This window comes from Dipodomys merriami, unplaced genomic scaffold (genome assembly GCF_024711535.1).
Source record: "Dipodomys merriami isolate MVZ:Mamm:240054 unplaced genomic scaffold, mDipMer1.0.p SCAF_19, whole genome shotgun sequence".
Lineage (NCBI taxonomy): Eukaryota > Metazoa > Chordata > Mammalia > Rodentia > Heteromyidae > Dipodomys > Dipodomys merriami.
Genome location: NW_027203270.1, coordinates 28,919,271 through 28,939,378, shown reverse-complemented (window position 1 = coordinate 28,939,378; position 20,108 = coordinate 28,919,271). Strand labels below are relative to the sequence as shown.

General features: G+C 41.1%; 1 protein-coding gene across 2 annotated transcripts in view; it reads right to left on the bottom strand.

The window, feature by feature from the left end:
- Positions 1-19,235, bottom strand: part of Fbxo47 (F-box protein 47) — a 32,489-nt gene extending 13,254 nt beyond the window's left edge. The window contains exons 1-5 of one of the 2 annotated variants that reach the window (XM_070026860.1): positions 19,055-19,235; positions 17,071-17,241; positions 12,328-12,404; positions 8,074-8,151; positions 1,626-1,734 (exon numbers count right to left, since the gene is read on the bottom strand). In XM_070026860.1, the coding sequence (XP_069882961.1) occupies positions 1,626-1,734; positions 8,074-8,151; positions 12,328-12,404; positions 17,071-17,241; positions 19,055-19,235 (616 nt within the window). The remainder of the gene's footprint in view (positions 1-1,625; positions 1,735-8,073; positions 8,152-12,327; positions 12,405-17,070; positions 17,242-19,054) is intronic. The other variant, XM_070026862.1, reaches the window with a different exon arrangement.
- Positions 19,236-20,108: the final 873 nt, after the last annotated feature.

The following is a 20,108-nucleotide window of genomic DNA, read 5'->3' as shown; positions in this document are numbered from 1 at the left end:
ACTGTCCCTCAGCTCTTCAGCTCAAGGCTAGCACTCTATCACTTGAGCCACAGCGCCACTTCCGGCTTTTTCCTTTTTGCTTATGTGGTGCTGAGGAATCGAACCCAGGGCCTCATGCATGCAAGGCAAGCACTCTACCACTGAGCCACCTTCCCAGCCCCTGAAAACACCTTTTTTATAGCCTTCTTTTCCTAAATTATGTTTTAAAAAGTATCCATATTATACATGGCTCCAGTTATTTATTTTAGCTATTAATAGTTTTAATTGCATAAATTGCCACAATTCATTTACCCATTCTTCTGACAATAGGCTTGTTTATAGTATTTTATTTATTTATTTATTTCCAGTCCTGAGACTTGAACTCAGGGCTTGGGCTCTGTCCCTGAGCCTCTCTGTACTCAAGGCTAGTACTCTGCCACTTGAGCCACAGTGCCACTTCTAGCTTTTTCTGTTTATGTGGTACAGAGGAATTGAACCCAGGGCTTCATGCATACTAGGCAAGCACTCTACCACTAAACCATATTCCTAGTCCTGCAGTATTTTATAACAACAAATAATGCTGCAATTTCTATGCTTACACAGTTTGCCTATACATATTGTTGGAATTTGTCAGTAAAAAAGCTGGATGCAAGATTCTATAACTTTAAAAATATGAAATAGCTCAGATATATAGAAATTTAAATGCTAGAATAAACTTATTAGTTAATACCACATAGCTTAAGGAATGACATTATTCATACAGTTCATTAGTCCATGCCTTCTAAGGACTTGCTTGCTTCTTCTTTTTATTTTATTTATTTATTTTATTGAGGTGAAACCTAGGGCCTTAAACACGTTAGGCAAGTATTCACCCATTGATCTATATCTTCAGCCTGCATAGAGGGTTTTTTTTTTTTTTTTTTTGTCATTGGGCTGGAACTCTGGGCCTGGGCACTGTCCCTTAGCTCTTCAGCTCAAGGCTAGCACTCTACCACTTGAGCCACAGCACCACTTCTGGTTTTCTGGTGGTTAATTGGAGAGATGAGTCTCACAGATTTTCCTACCCGGGCTGGCTTTGAATCATTCCTCAGATCTTAGTCTCCTGAGTAGCTAGGATTACAGGTGTGAGCCACTGGCACCCAGCTGCATATAGTTGTTTTTTGTTTTTTAATTGTAGTGGGGATTGAACTTAAGGGCCTGGAGTTTGTTAGGCTTTGTACCTCCCATCCTCTGCACACTACTTTTTTGCACTAGTAACAAACTGAGTGTTTACTGTTTCCTTAAATTTCCTTTATTATATATGTCATAATTTGGATTTTTCTTTTCTTTTAAAATTTGGTTTTTAAATATGCTTTTGAATTCCTTCTTTTTAAAAAAGTTAGCCTCTGGGGACTGGGAAGATGGCTCAGTGATAGAGTGCTTGCCTTGCATGCATGAGGCCCTGGGTTCGATTCCTCAGCACCACATAAGCAGAAAAAGCCAGAAGTGACACTGTGGCTCAAGTGGTAGAGCACTAACCTTGAGCTGAAGAGCTGAGGGACAGCACTCAGGCCCAGAGTTCAGGCCCCATGACTGGCAAAAATAAATAAATAAATAAATAAAAATTAGCCTCTGTATAATATTATTAGTGAATTGAAGTTCTTTACCTGGTTTGCTACAGACAGCAGTCTGCATCTTGCGGGAGAGATTAGTCAAGTCACATAAGAAGTTATAAACACGATGGCATTCAATTTCATCCCAACCTGCTATTAAAGTCTGAGGAAAATAAGATAAAGAAAACATTTATAATCCTCAAAAAAAGAAAGAAAACATTATAGACATTAAAAAATCAAAATGTTAAGTTACTATTCCCTTATGACTGTAGTTTTTTTGTTTTTATTTTTGGTAGGTCCTGGAGCTTGAACTCAGGGTCTAGGTGGTGGCCCTGAGCTTTTGTGCACAAGGACAGAATCTACCACTTTCAGCCACAGCTCTATTTCTGTTTGTTTGTTTTTTTAATTGGAGATAAGAGTCTCAAGGACTTTCCTTCTTGGGCTGGCTTCAAACTACAACCCTCAAACCTCAGCCTCCTGAGATTATAGGTATGAGCCATTGGTGCTTGGCTGTGTATAACTGTTTTTAACATATGATCAAGGTAATTATAGCATCACTAGGGAGGTATTCAAATACCAACAATTTACATAATCATAATAGAAATGCTCTCAAATTCAGATTGTTTTTAGTTGAAAAGTAAGTATCTTTTTTTTTTTGGTTGGTCGTGGAGCCTGAACTCTGAGCCTGGGTGCTGTCCCTCAGCTCTTCAGCTCAAGGCGAGCGTTCTACCACTTGAGCTACAGCGCCACTTCCAGTTTTCTGGTGGTTTATTGGAGATAGGAGTCTCACAGTCTTTCCTGCCTGGGCTGGCTTTGAACTCTTCCTCAGATCTCAGCCTCCTGAGTAGCTGGGATTACAGGCATGAGCCACCAGTGCCCGGCTGAAAAGTATCATTTTAGAAAACTTTTTTTCTTTTGCTTGGAGCTTTAACTCAGGTCCTTGAACTTTTTTGCTCAAAGCTAGTGCTCTACCACGTGAACCACAGTTCTACTTTCAGTTTTTTGATGGTTAAATGGAGACAAGAGTCTCAATAACTTTCATGCCTGGGCTTGGCTTTGAACTGTGATCCTCAGATGTCAGCCTCCTGAGTAGCTAGGATTATAGGCATGAGCCACTGGTACTGGCCTTAGCTGAGTTTTTGATCCATCCTCTCCCAGTCTCCTTCCTTTTTTTCCTTTTTGGGCAGGCTTATAGCCCAGGCTTGGCTTGATCTGCCTGGGATTGTAGGATCACACCACTATGCTTTGTGGCTTCTGCTGTTTTATTTTTGTAGAACTCCTTTACACTCCTCCTCCATGCTTTCATTTATGATTTGCTTACAAATAATAACTATTTTTTTTTCTTTTGTTGGTCATGGGGCTTGAACTCTAGGGCTGGGTGCTGTCCTTGAGCTCTTCAGCTCAAGGTGAGTGCTCTACCACTTGAGTTACAGCGCCACTTTCAGTTTTTCAGTGGTTAGTTGGAGATAAAGAGTCCCATGGGGACTTTTTGCTCACGTTCGCTTTGAACCACCATCCTCCTGAGTAGCTAGGGTTTTGGTGTAAGCCACTAATGCTGGGCTTAATTGCATAAGTTCTTTTTTTTGGGCGGGGGAGGGGGTCCGGTCGTGGGGCCTGAACTCTGTGGGCCCGGATGATGTCCCTCAGCTCTTCAGCTCAAGGCTAGCGCTCTACCACTTGAGCCATAGCGCCACTTCTGGTTTTTATCTTTTTGCTCATGTGGTGCTGAGGAACCAAACCCAGTGCCTCAAGCATGCAAGGCAAGCGCTCTACCACTGAGCCACCTTCCCAGCCCCTGCATAAGTTCTTAAAACAACTAACTGAGTCGGGTCCTGGTGGCTCATGCCTGTAATCCTAGCTACTCAGTGAGGCTGAGATCTGAGGATCATGGTTCAAAGCAGACCGGGGAAGAAAGTCTGTGAGACTCTTTTTTTTTTTTTTTTTTTTTTATTGTGAACATACTGTACAGAGGGGTTACAATTACATGGGCAAGATAATGAGTACATTTCTTATCAAGTATTGTAGCCTCCTCCTTTGTTTACTCTTCACATCCCTTCCCAGCCTCCCTGCCCCCAAGTCTGTGAGACTCTTGTGCTTGAATTTTTTTTATTTTTTGGCCAGTCATGGGGGCCTGAGCTCTGGGCCTGGGCGCTGTCCCTCAGCTCTTCAGGTCAAGGCTAGCACTCTACCACTTGAGCTACAGCACCACTTCTGGCTTTTTCTGCCTATGTGGTGCTGAGAAATCGAACCCAGGGCCGCATGCATGCAAGGCAAGCACTCTACCACTAAGCCACCTTCCCAGCCCTGTGAGACTCTTATCTCTAATAAATCACTAGAAAGTCGAAAGTGGTGCTGTAGCTCAAGCGGTAGAGCGCTCGCCTTGAGCTGAAGAGCACAGGGAAAGCGCCCAGGCCCAGAGTTCAAGCCCTACCACCGACAGAAAAACAAAACAAAAGGAAAACCCCACAACTAACTGTATATCAGTGGTTTAAAAATTAAGCTGCAGGGCTGGGAATGTGGCTTAGTGGTATAGTGCTTGCCTAGCATGCATGAAGCCCTGGGTTTGAATCCTCAGTACCACATAAACAGAAAAAGCCAGAAGTAGTGCTGTGGCTCAAGTGGTAGAGTGCTAGCCTTAAGCTAAAGAAGCTCTGGGACAGTGTCCAGGCCCTGAGTTCAAGTCCCAAGACTGGCAAAAAAAAAAAAAGAGTAAGCTGCAAAAAAAAACCCCCATTACACTGGGTTGGGAAGGTGGCTTAGAGATAGAGTGCTTGCCTAGCATGCATAAAACTTGGGTTCAATTCCTCAGTACCACAAAAACAGAAAAAACTGGAAGTGGCACTGTTGGCTCAAGTGGTAGAGCCTTGAACAAATGAAGCTCAGGGACAAATGCCTAGGCCCTGAGTTCAAGCCCCAGACTGGTAAACAAACAAACAAACAAAAACCCACCACACGGAAGCTGGGTATGGTGGTGCACATTTGTAATGCCAGTACTCAGGGAGGCTGAGGCAGAAGGATTCTGAATTGGAAGCCAATCTGAGTTATCTAGTGAGACCCTGTCTCAACAACAAAAAAAGTTAAGCTGTAATCTCCAGCACCAAAAAGCTAATTTTATTCTTTCTGGAAGGAGAGAAACTGGTAATGGTTATTATTTCTGGTGAAGAGACGTGAATGAGGGACAGACCTAGTAGGTAGGCTTTTAACTTTATTTTGTACTTTGAAATTTTGAACTATAAATATGTTAAGTAATATCTATTACTTATTCCAAAGACAGAAAGACAAAAACAAATTGAAAAAAAAAAAAGTTCTGCATGGGTTGGGAAGGTGGCTCAGTGGTAGAGCGCTTGCTTTGCATGCATGAGGTTTGATTCCTCAGCACCACATAAGCAAAAAGAAAAAAGCTGGAAGTGGCTCTGTGGCTCAAGTGGTAGAGCGCTAGCTTTGTGCTGAAGAGCTGAGGGACAGCGCCCAAGCCCAGAGTTCAGGCCCCACAACCGGACCCAAAAAAAAAAAAAAAAAGCTCTACCTTGGAAGAGGGTTAGAAGGAGCTCTTGGAATCTGTGTAGTTGTTTTCTGACAAGGTGGGGCACAATGCAAGATCCTCTCAGATGTAGTACCGACTCCTCAGATTGCTATAATTTTTTTTTTTTTTTTTTGGTTGGTCGTGGGCTTGAACTCTGGGCCTGGGCGCTGTCCCTGGGCTCTTCTTCTGCTCAAGGCGAGTGCTCTACTACTTGAGCCACAGTGCCACTTCCATAAGTTTTAAGTTAGATAATACATGCACACTGTTTAAAACAGTGTCTGACATATAGTAAAGGCTTAGTAAATTTGTACCTCCTTTGTTTACAATAAAAAAAAAAAAACTAAGGGCTGGGAAGGTGGCTCAGTGGTAAAGCGCTTGCCTTGCATGCATGAGGTCCTGGGTTCGATTCCCTAGCACCACATAAGCAAAAAGAAAAAAAGCCGGAAGTGGCGCTGTGGCTCAAGTGGTAGAGCGCTAGCTTTGAGCTGAAGAGCTGAGGGACAGCGCCCAGGCCCAGAGTTCAAGCCCATGACTGGACCCAAAAACAAACAAACAAACAAACAAAAACTAAGGGGCTGGGAAGATGGCTCAGTGGTAGAGCACTTGCCTTGCATGCCAGAAAAAAGCTGGAAGTGGTGCTGTGGCTCAAGTGGTAGAGCACTAGCCTTGAGCTGAAGAGCTGAGGGACAGCACCCAGGCCCAGAGTTCAGGCCCTGTGACTGAAAAAAAAGCAAACAAACAACAAAAAAACCCAAAACAAACCAAAAAGCTGGGAGCTGGTGGCTCATGCCTGTAATCCTGTAATCTTAGCTACTCAGGAGGCTGAGATTTGAGAATCATGGTTCAAAGCCAGCCCAGGCAAGGAAAGTCCATAAGACTCCGGTCGTGGGGCCTGAACTCTGGGCCTGGGTGCTGTCCCTCAGCTTTCAGCTCAAGGCTAGCACTCTACCACTTGAGCCACAGCACCACTTCTGGCTTTTTTTTCCTGCTTATGTGGTGCTGAGGAATTGAAGCCAGGGTTTCAAGCATGCAAGGCAAGCGCTCTACCACTGAGCCACCTTCCTAGCCCCCATAAGACTCTTTTTTTTTCCATAAGACTCTTACCTCCAATTAACCACCAGAAAACTGGAAGTGGTGCTGTGGTTCAAGTGGTAGAGTGCTCACCTTGAGCTGAAGACCTTAGGGACAGTGCTGCCCAGGCCCAGAGTTTAAGCCCCATGATTGACCAAAAAAAAAAAAAAGAATAAATAAAAATAAAAATAGCCGGGCGCTGGTGGCTCACGCCTGTAATCCTAGCTACTCAGGAGGCTAAGATCTGAGGATCTCGGTTCAAAGCCAGCCCGGGCAGGAGAGACCGTGAGACTCCTATCTCCAATAAACCACCAGAAAACCGGAAGTGGCGCTGTAGCTCAAGTGGTAGAGTGCTCGCTTTGAGCTGAAGAGCTGAGGGACAGCGCCCAGGCCCAGAGTTCAAGCCCCACGACTGACAAAAATAAATAAATAAATAAAAATAAAAATAAAAATAAAAAAATGAAAAGCAATCTAAAGGAAAAAGGACTGGAGTTGTGGCTCAAGTGACATAGCTCTGGCCTATCAAGTTCAGGGCTGTAAGCTCAAACCTCAGTACTGAAAATAAATAAACAAACAAATAGGCTGGGCACTCATGGCTCACACCTGTAATCCTAGCTACTAAGGAGGCTAAAATCTGAAGTTCACTGTTCAAAAGCCTGCTCAGGAAGGAAAGTCTGTGACATTCTTTTTCTTTTTCTTTCTTTTTGTTGGTCGTGGGGCTTGAACTCTGGGCCTGGGCACTGTCCCTCAGCTCTTCAGCTCAAGGCCAGTACTTTACCACTTGAGCCACAGTGCCACTTCCAGCTTTTTCTGCTTATGTGGTGCTGAGGTATCAAACCCAGAGCCTCATGCATGCAAGGCAAGCACTCTACCACTGAGCCACCTTCTCACCCCTTGTCTGTGACATTCTTATCTCCAGTTAACTACCAAGTGGTAGAATTCTAGCCATGGGCAAAAAAGTCCCTAAAGGACAAAGCCTATGTCTTGAGTTCAAGCCCCAGTATTGTCACACACATACATATAAAATGTTCTTGAAATAATTCAGCTGATTTCAGAACTTAATAACTAGTCCAAGAGTTTAAACAATGTGCACACACATCCATACCCTCATAATGTTTTCAGTCTTTACAACTGGCTAGGGGCTGTTGATATAGTTTATTGGTATAGTGTTTACTTAGCAGTCATGAGGTCCTAGGTCAATTCTTTGTGTGCATGCATGAGCACATGTGTGTACGCGTGCATGCACACACACAACTGGTATGGTGGTGCATCTACAATTCTAGCTACTCAGGAAGATGGAGGTATGAGGGTTGTGGCTCAAGTCTGGCCTGGGCAAAAATTAGTGCAAGACTCTGCTTGAAAAACAAAGTAAAAGCAAAAAAAATCAGGAGGGTTCTGAGTTCAGTCTCTAGTTTAAAAAAAAAAAAGGAGGTATGGTGAAGAGAGCTGGAAATTTCAAGGACATTGACATGGAGTAAATAAATGTTAAACATTATATATATATATATATATATATATATATATATTTATCATTTACAAACAGAAAATCTCAGATTATAGAAACACTATTAGGTCATATTCTCAGGGTAGCAGTCTACTACTACTACTTGAGCCACAGTTCCACTTTAATCTTTTTGGTAATTTATTGGAGATCAGTCTCACGGGCTTTCTTCTCTGGGCTGGCTAAGAACTGTGATCGTCATATCTCAGCCTCTTGAGTAACTAGGATTATAGATATGAGCTACCAGTGGCTGGCAAATACACACACGCACACATACATAAATAAATATATATACATATATTTCTAAGATTATTATAACTTCTATTAGTCTACAAAAGGATAGATTCCATACTCTAATGTTAATAGCTCTAAAAACATTCCTTTCTCCTTTCACTAAAAAAATGTACCTGTAAAAATATGCCATAACATGGTAATCCTAAACATTGCATGGGAGCTGCACAGCCATTAAATTTGAAACAGGAAATCTGTAAAGAGAACAAGTGAAAATTCTTCATTTTCAGTGGATTTGTAAAATGATTTAACATTTAAATTTAATGGAATATGTAATGTTATTTTTTTCAGTATATATTCTGGCTTACAAAGTGTTATGGAGATTACAAAAGAAGAATGAAACATAGTCTCTGTCCTTAAGGGGCTTACAATTTATTTAGGAGAATAAGATATACACATATGAAATTACTACAATAACTCAGGATAGAATATATAGGATGTTAAAATGAATAAATACCATACTGGACAATATGAAAACAGGGAAATAATATATTCAGAAATGATAAAAAAAAACTTATCTAGCCAGGGATGAAGTATCTATCTATAAGCCCCATACTCTGGAAGAGAATGAGATAGGGGAATGGAGACTTCGAGGACAGTCTGGACTACATAGTGAGGACACGGTCCCCCATCCTCAAAAAAAAGCCTGGGGCTGGGAAGGTGGCTCAGTGGTAGAGTGCCTGCCTCACATGCATGAGGCCCTGGGTTCGATTCCTCAGTACCACATAAGCAAAAAAAGCCGGAAGTAGCGCTAGGCTCAAATGGTAGAATGCTGGCCTTGAGCTTAAGAGCTCAGGGACAAGCCGGGCGCTGGTGGCTCATGCCTGTAATCCTAGCTACTCAGGAGGCTGAGATCTGAGGATCGTGGTTCAAAGCCAGCCCGGGCAGGAGAGACCATGAGACTCCTATCTCCAATAAACCACCAGAAAACCGGAAGTGGCGCTGTAGCTCAAGTGGTAGAGCGCTCGCCTTGAGCTGAAGAGCTGAGGGACAGTGCCCAGGCCCAGAGTTCAAGCCCCACAGCCGACAAAAAAAAAAAAAAGAGAAAAAAAGAGCTCAGGGACAGCGCCCAGGCCCAGAGTTCAATCCCCACAACCGACCAAAAAAAAAAAAATAATAAAGCTTATGATGAATGCAAGCAAAATAAACCAACATCTTAAAGTAGAGCTCAGATATAACAAATAGAAAGTATTGATGAGAGAAACAATAAGGGCAAAATTTATGGAGGTAAAGTTAATAATGTTTATTTAGTAATAAAGATAGGACCATGGTACCCAGTGCTGGCGGCTCAGGCCTGTAATCCTACTCAGAAGGCTGAGATTTGAGGATAAAAGTTCAAAGGCAGCCTGGGCAGGAAAGTCTGTGAGACTCATCTCCAATTAACCACTAGAAAACTGGAAGTGGCACTGTGACTCAAAGTGGTAGGGCACTAACATTGAACAAAAGAGAGCCCAGGGACAGTGCTCAGGTGTTGAGTTCATGAATGACAAAAAAAAAAAAAAAGAAAGAAAAAAGAAAGAAAAGAAAAGAAAAAGAAAAAGATAGGACCACTTAATTAGGTGTATAGCAGTAAAAAGTAGCCAGTGAAAGATTTTGCTGTGAGATTTATTATTTTCAAATACTGTGGTTTGAACTCAAGGCCTCATGCTTGCTAAGCAGGCTTTATGCCGCTTGAACCATGCCCTCATCCTGATCAACTTATCTTGATGAATGAAAGTGATGCTTTAAGTGGGGTGAGGGAAAAACTTTGAATCAAACTAGTATACAGAACTGTTTGGTGAGTGGCCAGATGATGGAAGGATTATCTGATAAAATGCTACATGAATGGGTAGACCAAACCAAATAGTACATAGAAAATTGTCAGTGCATGAGAATGATTTGCATACTGTTGAGTATCGGCCTGAACATGAGACTAGATATATATTGGTTTTGTATAGTAAACTCAGTCATATCAAGATTATGCCTAAATACATTGATATGCATTCCCAAGTGAATTATGAGAAAAAAATTTGCCATATTATATATTAAAAATACTTTCCCTGCAGAAGACTAGATCTAAAATACACAGGGACATGAAAATGTATACAGGACTCTAGGTATTCACACACAGTGAGACTAAAGGAAAATACTCAGTGGAGGAATACACAGGAGCACTGCCTCTGTACCTCTGATCATATAGAATAATATTTGCCTAAATGAATTCCAGGAAATGGAAACAAGTATTTTTTGTGTGTCTTGCTTGTTTGTTTATCTGTCTTTGGGGAAAAGGTAAAAGGGTCACAGAAGTGGAGGGACAAAGGGTGAACAAATGCAGCAGTGGTATTTACTTGACACTATGCTGAAAATGAATGCTGAAAATGTGGGTGGGGATGGGAGGGAATAACTGAGAGAGAGCACGAATAAAGGGGTGACATTGTCCAAAAAGAAATGCATTCATTACCTGGCTTTGAAATGGTAATCCCCTCTGTACCTCACCTTTATAAAAACAATAAAAAATTGCTCTTCAGGCCTGAGGGAATAGTTTTGTGGAAGAGCACTTTCAGTAGTATGGGAGAAACTCTGGGTTCAGTCCCTAGCACCACACAAAAAATAAACAAATGCAGCTTTCCTAATGTTTTTGTATATTCAAAATTAAAGATTTTAATATTCAGAAATTATTTCATTTTAATAAAGTATACAAGTCATTGCTTTGTTACTTTTTTCTTGGTGGTGCTAGGAATTGAGTTTAGGGCCTCATGCTTACTCTTCCATTTGAATCACATTCCCAATGTGTAGGTTTTCCAGTGAGGAGATTTTCAGGTTTTTACCCAGGCAAGGCTAGGCTACAATCTTCTTTCTTGTGCTTCCACATGTCATTGTAGATGACAGGTTTGTGCCACTGCCCCAGCCATTGTGCTTCCCCTGTAGTTGGGATAACAGAAGTGCACACTTTGCCCAGCCATTCGTTGAGATGGAATCTTACTTTTTTTTTTTTTTTGTCCATTGTAGGGCTTGAACTCTGGACCTGAGCGCTCTCCCTGAGCTCTTCAGCTCACAGTGAACGCTCTACCACTTGAACCACAGTGTCACTTTTGGTTTTCTGGTGATTAATTGGAGATAAGAGTCTCACAGACATTCCTGCCTGGGCTGGCTTTGAACTGCTATCCTCAGATCTCAGCCTCCTGAGTAGCTAGGATTACAGGCTTGAGCCACCGGCACTTGGCCTCACTAACTTTTATACCTGGGATGGCCTCTAAGCAAAATCTCCTGATTTCTACCTCTCAAGTAGCTAAGATTACAGGCTTGAGTTACCAGGGCCTCTCTTAAATCATAATTTTAAAATAACTTTCTCAGGGGCTGGGAAGGTGACTCAGTGGTAGAGTGCTTGCCTCACATGCATGAGGCCCTGGGTTCGATTCCTCAGCACCACATAAGCAGAAAAAGCTGGAAGTGGCACTGTGGCTCAAGTGGTAGAGTGCTAGCCTTGAGCTGAAGAGCTGAGGGACAGTGCCCAGGCCCAGAGTTCAAGCCCCACAACTGACAAAAAATAAAATAAACTAACTTTCTCAGGGTTCCTATCTGGGATAAAAATACTTTTGAGTAAACCATGTTTTTTTCTCTATATGCATACTAGTGATAAATTTATAAATTGAATATAGTAAGAGGATAACAATAATAACTAGTAATACACAGAAAAATGATAAAATACAGTATACTAAAGTTACCAACATCATTATTGTTTCACTTTGGGACTATTATTAAGCAGAATGAAGTTTGCTTAAACTCAAGCACTGTGATACTACAATAGTGGGTCTGATAATCAGCTAGCTATAGGGTGACTAATGAGAACAGGATATGCTGCATGGATACAATGAACAAAGAGACGAGTCACATCGCAGGTGGGTTGGAGCAGGATGACAAGAGATATCACACTACCTAGAATGATGCACAATCTAAACCTCACATAATGGCATTTTTCATTTAATACTTTCAGACTATTGTTGACTATATGTAACTGGACTTGTGCAAATGGGAACATGACTATACTATACTACATCTCATGTTATATAATCTCTGAGTACCCAGGAGAGTATTAGATTACCAATGATCAATTTTTTAGTACTAATTCATGAAATTCTATTAATTAATAATAGATTTAAAATGAGTATAAGATTTTAGTTATAAGATATCATGGTCTATATAGCTTAATAATAAGATATCTTAATAATATTAATAATAGTATGCTAATAATAAGATATCTTGATCTATAGTTCAAGAGGCAGAGTGCTTTTTAGCATGTTTAAGGCCCTGGATTCAATCCCCAGTATCACATATACATGCAAAATTACTGGAGATAGAGATTGTGAGCTAATTCAAAAATATCATCTTACTTCTGAGAGCTTCTTGTGAATGTACCTCAGTCTTTCCTTGGTGGGTAACAGCAATGTACATCTTTTAAATAGTAGACCTGAGAAAGTAAAGAGACACAAGAAGAAAATAACAATGTGATCAATTTTAACATATCTAATAATACCATAATTTTCTGAAGTCCAGTGTGGTATACTATTATGGCATTCATAAAGTGATTCTGGTGTTCATCTAAGAGGCTAAGAGGCCTAAAGTCTTGGGGGAAAAAAATGGTGACATTGAGCTGAGGACTGGTGGCTTGCACCTGTACTCCTAGCTAGTCAGGAAGCTGAAATCTGAGGATCACCTTTGGAAGCCAGCCTGCGCAGGAAAGTTCATGTTACTCTTATCTCTAGTTAACCACCAAAAAATGGGATGTAGAGCTGTGGCTCAAGTGGTAGAGTGCTAGCCTTGAGCAAAAATGCTTAGGGATAGTGCTCAGACCCTGAGTTCAAGCCCTAGGACTGGCATGCATGCATACACACACACAAATATATAAATTGTGAAATGGATTCTACAGGACATAGATGGAAAGCATTTAATTTAAAGACATACAATAAGGGGCTGGGAAGGTGGCTCAGTGGTAGAGCACTTGCCTTGCATGCATGAGGCCCTGGGTTCGATTCCCCAGCACCACATAAGAAAAAAGGAGCCAGGCGCTGGTGGCTCACGCCTGTAATCCTAGCTACTCAGGAGGCTAAGATCTGAGGATCTTGGTTCAAAGCCAGCCCGGGCAGGAGAGACCGTGAGACTCCTATCTCCAATAAACCACCAGAAAACCGGAAGTGGCGCTGTAGCTCAAGTGGTAGAGTGCTCGCCTTAAGCTGAAGAGCTGAGGGACAGCGCCCAGGCCCAGAGTTCAAGCCCCACGACCGACAAAATAATAATAATAATAATAATAAAGAAAGAAAAAAGGAAAAAAGCCGGAAGTGGCGCTGTGGCTCAAGTGGTAGAGCGCTAGCCTTGAGCTGAAGAGCTGAGGGACAGCGCCCAGGACCAGAGTTCAGGCCCCACGACCAGACCAAAAAAACACAATAAAATATAAAGATACTCTAGGAAAAATTAAATAAATAACCAACCCTTAGGGGTTGGAGGCACAGCTCAATTGGAAGAGCAGTATTGGATCTAAAAAAAGATACACTAGGGAAATTTTCTTTATTCCATAGAAAACAGATTTCAGGGCTGGGAAGGTGGCTCAATGGTAAAGCGCTTGCCTTGCATGCATGAGGCCCTGGGTTCAATCCTCAGCACCACATAAGCAAAAAGAAAAAAGCCGGAAGTGGCACTGTGGCTCCAGTGGTAGAGCGCTAGCCTTGAGCTGTAATTAACTTTGTTTTGAAAAAGGAAAATATTTTAAGAGTTGTAAAACATGGAAAGAATGGGAAACATGGAAAGAATGGGAAAAGAGATTTTGTGTTCATGAGTATTTAAAGTTTCTGAAGTCAGAAGTCATTTTTTGCTCACAGTAGTTCAGCTTAAATATCTATCTATTCCTTTTATGGGGATTACATGATAGGAATGTGTAGGATTTTGTGATCAGACATTTTTCAAAAGGAAAAAAGGCCCTTCAACTTCTCAGTAAGATGTGACAGCAACTATAGTGACAAGTGTATGATTTGTTTCCTTTAAGTATTCTGATTTTCCTAAAATGGCAGTACATTGTTAAAACATTCTTATAAAAACAAATGTCTTCGAACTAAAAATAATACACATGGAAAAAAACTAGCTACTTAAATATCATGACTTTCTTTAGTTTTTTATATTCTGCATATTTACCTTTTTACATAATAATTATATAATTCTAAAAAAATCTATAGGAATCTAATGTATTTTTTTTTTTTTTTTTTTTTGTCGGTCGTGGGGCTTGAACTCTGGGCCTGGGCGCTGTCCCTCAGCTCTTCCGCTCAAGGCGAGCGCTCTACCACTTGAGCTACAGCACCACTTCCAGTTTTCTGGTGGTTTATTGGAGATAGGAGTCTCACAGTCTCTCCTGCCCGGGATGGCTTTGAACCGAGATCCTCAGATCTCAGCCTCCTGAGTAGCTAGGATTACAGGCGTGAGCCACCGGCGCCCGGCTAATGTACTTTTTTTTAAGGGGGGAATGTGCTGGTACTTGGGTTTAAACTCAGGGTCTAGTTTTATTAATTTATTTATTATTATTTTTTTTTTTTGGTCAGTTGTGGGGGCTGAACTCTGGGCCTGGGCGCTGTCCCTCAGCTCTTCAGCACAAGGCTAGCACCCTACCACTTGAGCCACAGCGCCACTTCCGGCTTTTTTCTGCTTATGTGGTGCTGAGGAATCCAACCCAGGGCCTCATGCATGCAAGGCAAACACTCTACCATTGAGCCACCTTCCCAGCCCCCGTAAAAACTTCTTTTAGATTAAGTTCTTTTCCTCTCATTTTGGCATCCAGTCTCATGGCATATTATAACTGGAGGTTTTAAACTATAATTGTATTTTGATCACTTTTTCTACTGTAAAACTCATATTTTTAATTCAAGTTGCAATATATCATAAAACCCAATATTAGCTGACTTTTAAATTTTCTTTTAAAACAAAGGTACTCTGCTTTTAGAGACCAACTTCTTTAAATTGTTCCTATTAAAATAGAGTCAGACGTAATGTTCTTTCCACACTGGCCATCTGCTTGGTTCTATATGAAAAAGCAAATTAAAATTTATAATCTTCTGAAAGTGTTATTTTAATGTCTGGAAAAAAGAACAGATCAGACAGGAGTTACAACACACAAAAAAGGGAAAGTACATCAAACATTTACCAAAAGAACCAGTCATACACCAGGTGTGTGTCAAAAATTAAATGGAAGGTTGAAGGCTGAATAATACCGTTTTTTAAAAAACCAACCAGTAGGGGCTGGGAAGGTGGCTCAGTGGTAGAGCACTCGTCTTGCATGCTCAAGGCCCTGGGTTCAATTCCTCAGCACCACATAAGCAAAAAGAAAAAAAGCCGGAAGTGGCGCTGTGGCTCAAGTGGTAGAGTGCTAGCCTTGAGCTGAAGAGCTGAGGGACAGTGCCCAGGCCCAGAGTTCAGGCCCCATGACTGGACCCAAAAACAAAAAAACAAAACAAAAAAAAACAACCAGTAGGATCAATACATATTTGTATGTTAACAGAATTATCTATATAATTGGTGTGTGTGTGTGTGTGTGTGTGTGTGTGTGTGTGTGTGTGTGTGTGTGTGTGTGTACATGAGATTAGGGTTTAAATTCAGGGCTTTATGCTTGCTAGAACCAGTTAAGCCAACCCTCTTCCTTTTGTCCCAGATTTTTTTGTTTAAACAGTTTAGGAAAATAAGAAATTCATTCTGTCAGACCAAAACCACTTGAGAGAGAGAGAGAGAGAGAGAGAGAGAGAGAGAGAGAGAGAGAAAGGGGTCATATGTGGTCATAGGCTTACCAAATCTAGTCATTAACACTAAAATCAATAACACTCTATTCAGATCACACATCTTGCATTTGTTCTAATTAAATATATTTGTCGAATGTATTTGCATACCAATACAGTATTTTTCTTCTGTGATTGTTCTGGGGCTTAAACCCAGGGCCTGTCCCTCAGCTGTCCCTTAGCTTCCATTCCCCATCCACCACCAAAGCTAGTGCGCTACCACTGAGCCATATCTCTACTTCTGACCTTTTGGTAGTTAATTGGAGATAAGAATCTCATGGATCATCTCCCTCCCCCTCCCCCCTACAACCCAAAAGTGAGAAAGTGATGATATGACACTCAGATTTCAGCCTCCTGAGTATCTAGGATTATAGGTTTGAGCCCCTGGTACCCAATATAATCTTTTTTTATTATCGTAGAGGGAGGCATTCTTGGGCTACTAAAAGGCAATATGTGCTCAATTTACTATTATATCTTTATTTAAATCTCAACATTTTATTGCAATGCTTTGGTTAATTATAAATTAGTTTCATAGTTAAATTGCTGTCATTAGTCAAAGTTAAATTAAGAATTTTATTACTCTAGGGTGAATAAAAACAATGAATGGGATAAAAGATATACATGATTATATATCAAGGGAAGAAAGATTATACAGAATGTCCCTTGATAAGTTCAATTTAATTATAATGATTCATTAATAAATGCATACATTGCTTATAAAGGAAAACCATAGGTTCTGATAGGAAAATAAATGACCCTCCACAATAATATATTTAAATTTCTTTTCTTTTTCTCCTTTTCTTTTCTCTCTTCTCTTTTCTTTTCCCTTTCCTTCTCTCCCTCCCTCCCTCCCTCCTTTCCTTCCTTCCTTCCTTTCTTGGGCAGTACTGGGGCTTGAACCCAGAACACTGAAAGCATTGTACCACTTGAGCCACAACTCCAACCCTTTTTTTCTATTTTTAAGGGCTAGATTATGGTTGAAAGGGAAAAGACATAGAAATAACACTCATTTGAAACACAGGAAATAAAGCATAGAAAATACATCAATTCTCTAAGTTAGTAAGCCACCTATACAATAAGTCTAGGCGACAATGAATCCACATGAAATTCACCAGGGCTGGCACTTTCCATTAAAGTGCATTCTCTGACCTTTAAAGATAAGTGTAAGCAACTTTGTGAAGGAAAAGTTCTTTCACTAAAGAGTAAAAGCATCATACAGATAGGCACAGTTTAGGAAGTCCTTTGCATTGCACTAGCCTACAGAAAGAAAATCCTTTTAAATAAGTTTAGTTCATTACTTATTGCAATTCTTATTTCATAAATTACCTAGAGATTTGTAGTGCTCCATTATGTAGGAATCCTGATTCTTGTCAGGTAGCTCAGAGTTATGAAAATCCTGTAGTAAAAGTCTTTTACTTCCTGATGAGGTTGAGATATAATTAATAATGTGCTGGTTGACTGTTTTGGACACCATACTTAGCATACTGACATCCTTCACTACAAAAAGAAACATATTTGACAAGAATATCATTATCAGTACAGTCTATGAATAAAAACAAACCTAGAGAAATGTATAATCAAAGGCTGGGAAGGTGGATCAGTGGTAGAGTGCTTGCCTCTCATGCATGAGGCCATGGGTTCGATTTCTCAGCACCACATAAACAGAAAAAGCTGGAAATGCTGGAAGTGGCACTGTGGCTCAAGTGGTAGAGTGCTAGCCTTGAGCTTGAAGAGGTGAAGGACAGCACCCAAGCACTGTTAACATGACATTATAATTACAGGTATGCTTCTTTCCTATATCCTTCCTTCCTTCCTTCCTTCCCTCTTTCTTTTTTGTGGTCATGAGGCCTGAACTCTGGGCCTGGACAATGTCCCTCAGCTCTTCAGCTCAAGCCTAGCGCTCTACCACTTGAGCCACAGTACCACTTCCTGCTTTTTCTGCTTATGTGGTGCTGAGGAATCAAACCCAGGGCCTCATGTATGCAAGAAAAGCACTCTACCACTTAGCCATCTTCCTAGCTCCCCTTCCTTCTTGTGCTTGCCCTGGGACTTGAACTGGGCTTTGAGCTTTCATGCGGAAGGCTAGTGCTCTACCACTTGAGCTACCACTTATTTTTCTTGGGGGAGGGGGCGTGTTTAGTTGTCAATAAGAGAACTCAAGGGACAATGAGAAGTACAAGTTGTCATGTCCAAAACGAGCTTTACAACGTCGGTGCGGGGGCGGGGGGAAGGGGGGGGAAGGGGGGGAGGAGAAGGATTGGGATTGGGGGGGAGGGGGGAGGCTGGGAAGGGATGTGAAGGGTAAACAAAGGAGGAGGCTGCAATGCTTGGTAAGAAATGTATGCATTATCCTGCCCATGTAATTGTAACTCCTCTGTACAGTATGTTCACAAATAAAATTAAATTAAATTAAAAAAAAAAAAAGAGAACTCAAGGGCTTTCCTACCCAGGCTGGCTTTGAACTGTGATCTTCAGATCTCAGCCTCCCGAGTAGCTAGGATTATAGGTTTGAACCACCAGTGCCCAGCTCTCTTTTTCTTTCCTTTTTGAGATACAATCTTGTTATATAAGGCCATCCTGGTCTAGATCTTATGATTCTTCTTCCTCAGCTTCACAAGTACTGTGATTAGAGATGTAGCACCACACTTGACTTATAGACTTTTTTTTCTGTTGGTACTGGGGTTTGAACTCAGGGCCTTTGCATTGTCCCTCTGCCTCTTTGTGCTCAAGTCTAGTACTCTACCACTTGAGCTACAGTGCCACCTCTGTCTTTTTTTTTTTTTTTTTGAGTAGTTTATTGGAGATAAGACTCTCATGGACTTTTCCTGCCAGGGCTGGCTTTGAACCCTGATCCTCAGATCTCAGCCTCCTGATTAGCTAGAATTACAGGTGTGAGCCACAAATGCCCAGCTTAGTTTATAGATTTTTTTTAAAAAAGAGTTGAACATTGTTCTTTCTCATTGTATTCCTTTTCTATCAACAATAGAACTCTAAGGGAGAGGAAAAAGCTTAGTTAAACTGCTCCTAGCATTTTAACAGAGCCTAAGATGACAAACTAGTTCTTAGGAAAAATTATAATATTGTTTTGTGTGTGTGTGTGTGTGTGTGTGTGTGTGTGTGTGTGTGTGTGTGTGTGTGTGTGTGTGTGTGTGTGTGTGTGTGTGTGTGTGTGTGCCAGTCCTAGGGCTTGAACTCAGGGCTTGGTAGCTGTCCCTTAGTTATTTTGCTTAAGTGTGATCCACAGGCACTCGGCTAAAAATTATAATATTTTAGCATCTTATGAAACCTATTCATAGTTCCTAAAACTCACCTGACAAATACTTTAAAATTATTTGGAATATTTCCAATGGCAAAACTTTAAAATGTCCAAATGTTGACATGGTTGGAGAACCTGAATCAAGGATGTTGGAAAAAGAGGCAGATCCACGATTGCAACGTTTATATTTCTCCTTGGGAATCAAAGTGAAACTGTTATTTATTCTTGATGTCATCTTTTCCTTATACCATTAATTTATCCTGTAAAAGAAACAAAGGAGAAAGGAAATTAAAGCAAGGAAGAACTTGTCTTTTTTTAATTTTCACTGCTGGAGCTCAAATCTAGGTTTTGTACATGCTAGGTAAGCCTCCTATTACATTTTCAGTTTACTGGTTTTTATTTTTGTTCTTTTTTTTTTTTTGCCAGTCTGGGGCCTGAACTCCATCTCTCAGCTCTTCAGCTCAAGGCTAGTGCTCTACCACTTGAGCCACAGTGCCACTTCAGGCTTTTTCTGTTTATGTGGTGCTGAGGAGTCGAACTCAGGGCCTCATACATGCAAGGCAAGCACTCTACCACTGAGCCACCTTCCCAGCCCATTGTTTTTGTTCTTAAACAAAGAGATCCTCACTTTGATGGGCAATAGCTCTTTTTCCACATTTACGAAAGTTTTACCATGATGTTAATTTATCTCAAAATCATTTGAAGACATATAAAATCTTTTACTTTTGATAAAGTATGAGCCCTATAAAAAGAAATATGTGGGGCTGGGAAGGTGGCTCAGTGGTAGAGTGCTTGCCTTGCATGCCTGAGGCCCTGGGTTCGATTCCTCAGCACCACATGAGCAAAAAAGAAAAAAGCCAGAAGTGGCGCTGTGGCTCAAGTGGTAGAGTGCTAGCCTTGAGCTGAAGAGCTGAGGGACAGTGCCCAGGCCCAGAGTTCAGGCCCCACAACTGGACCCAAAAAACAAAAAACAAAAAAAACAAACAAAAATACATTGAAACATGTATTTGGATGAAACATATTCTAAGAAAAGAAAAATGAAAAACAGGGCCCGGTGCCAGTGTTTCATGCCTATAATCCTAGCTACTCAGAAGGCTAAGATCTGAGG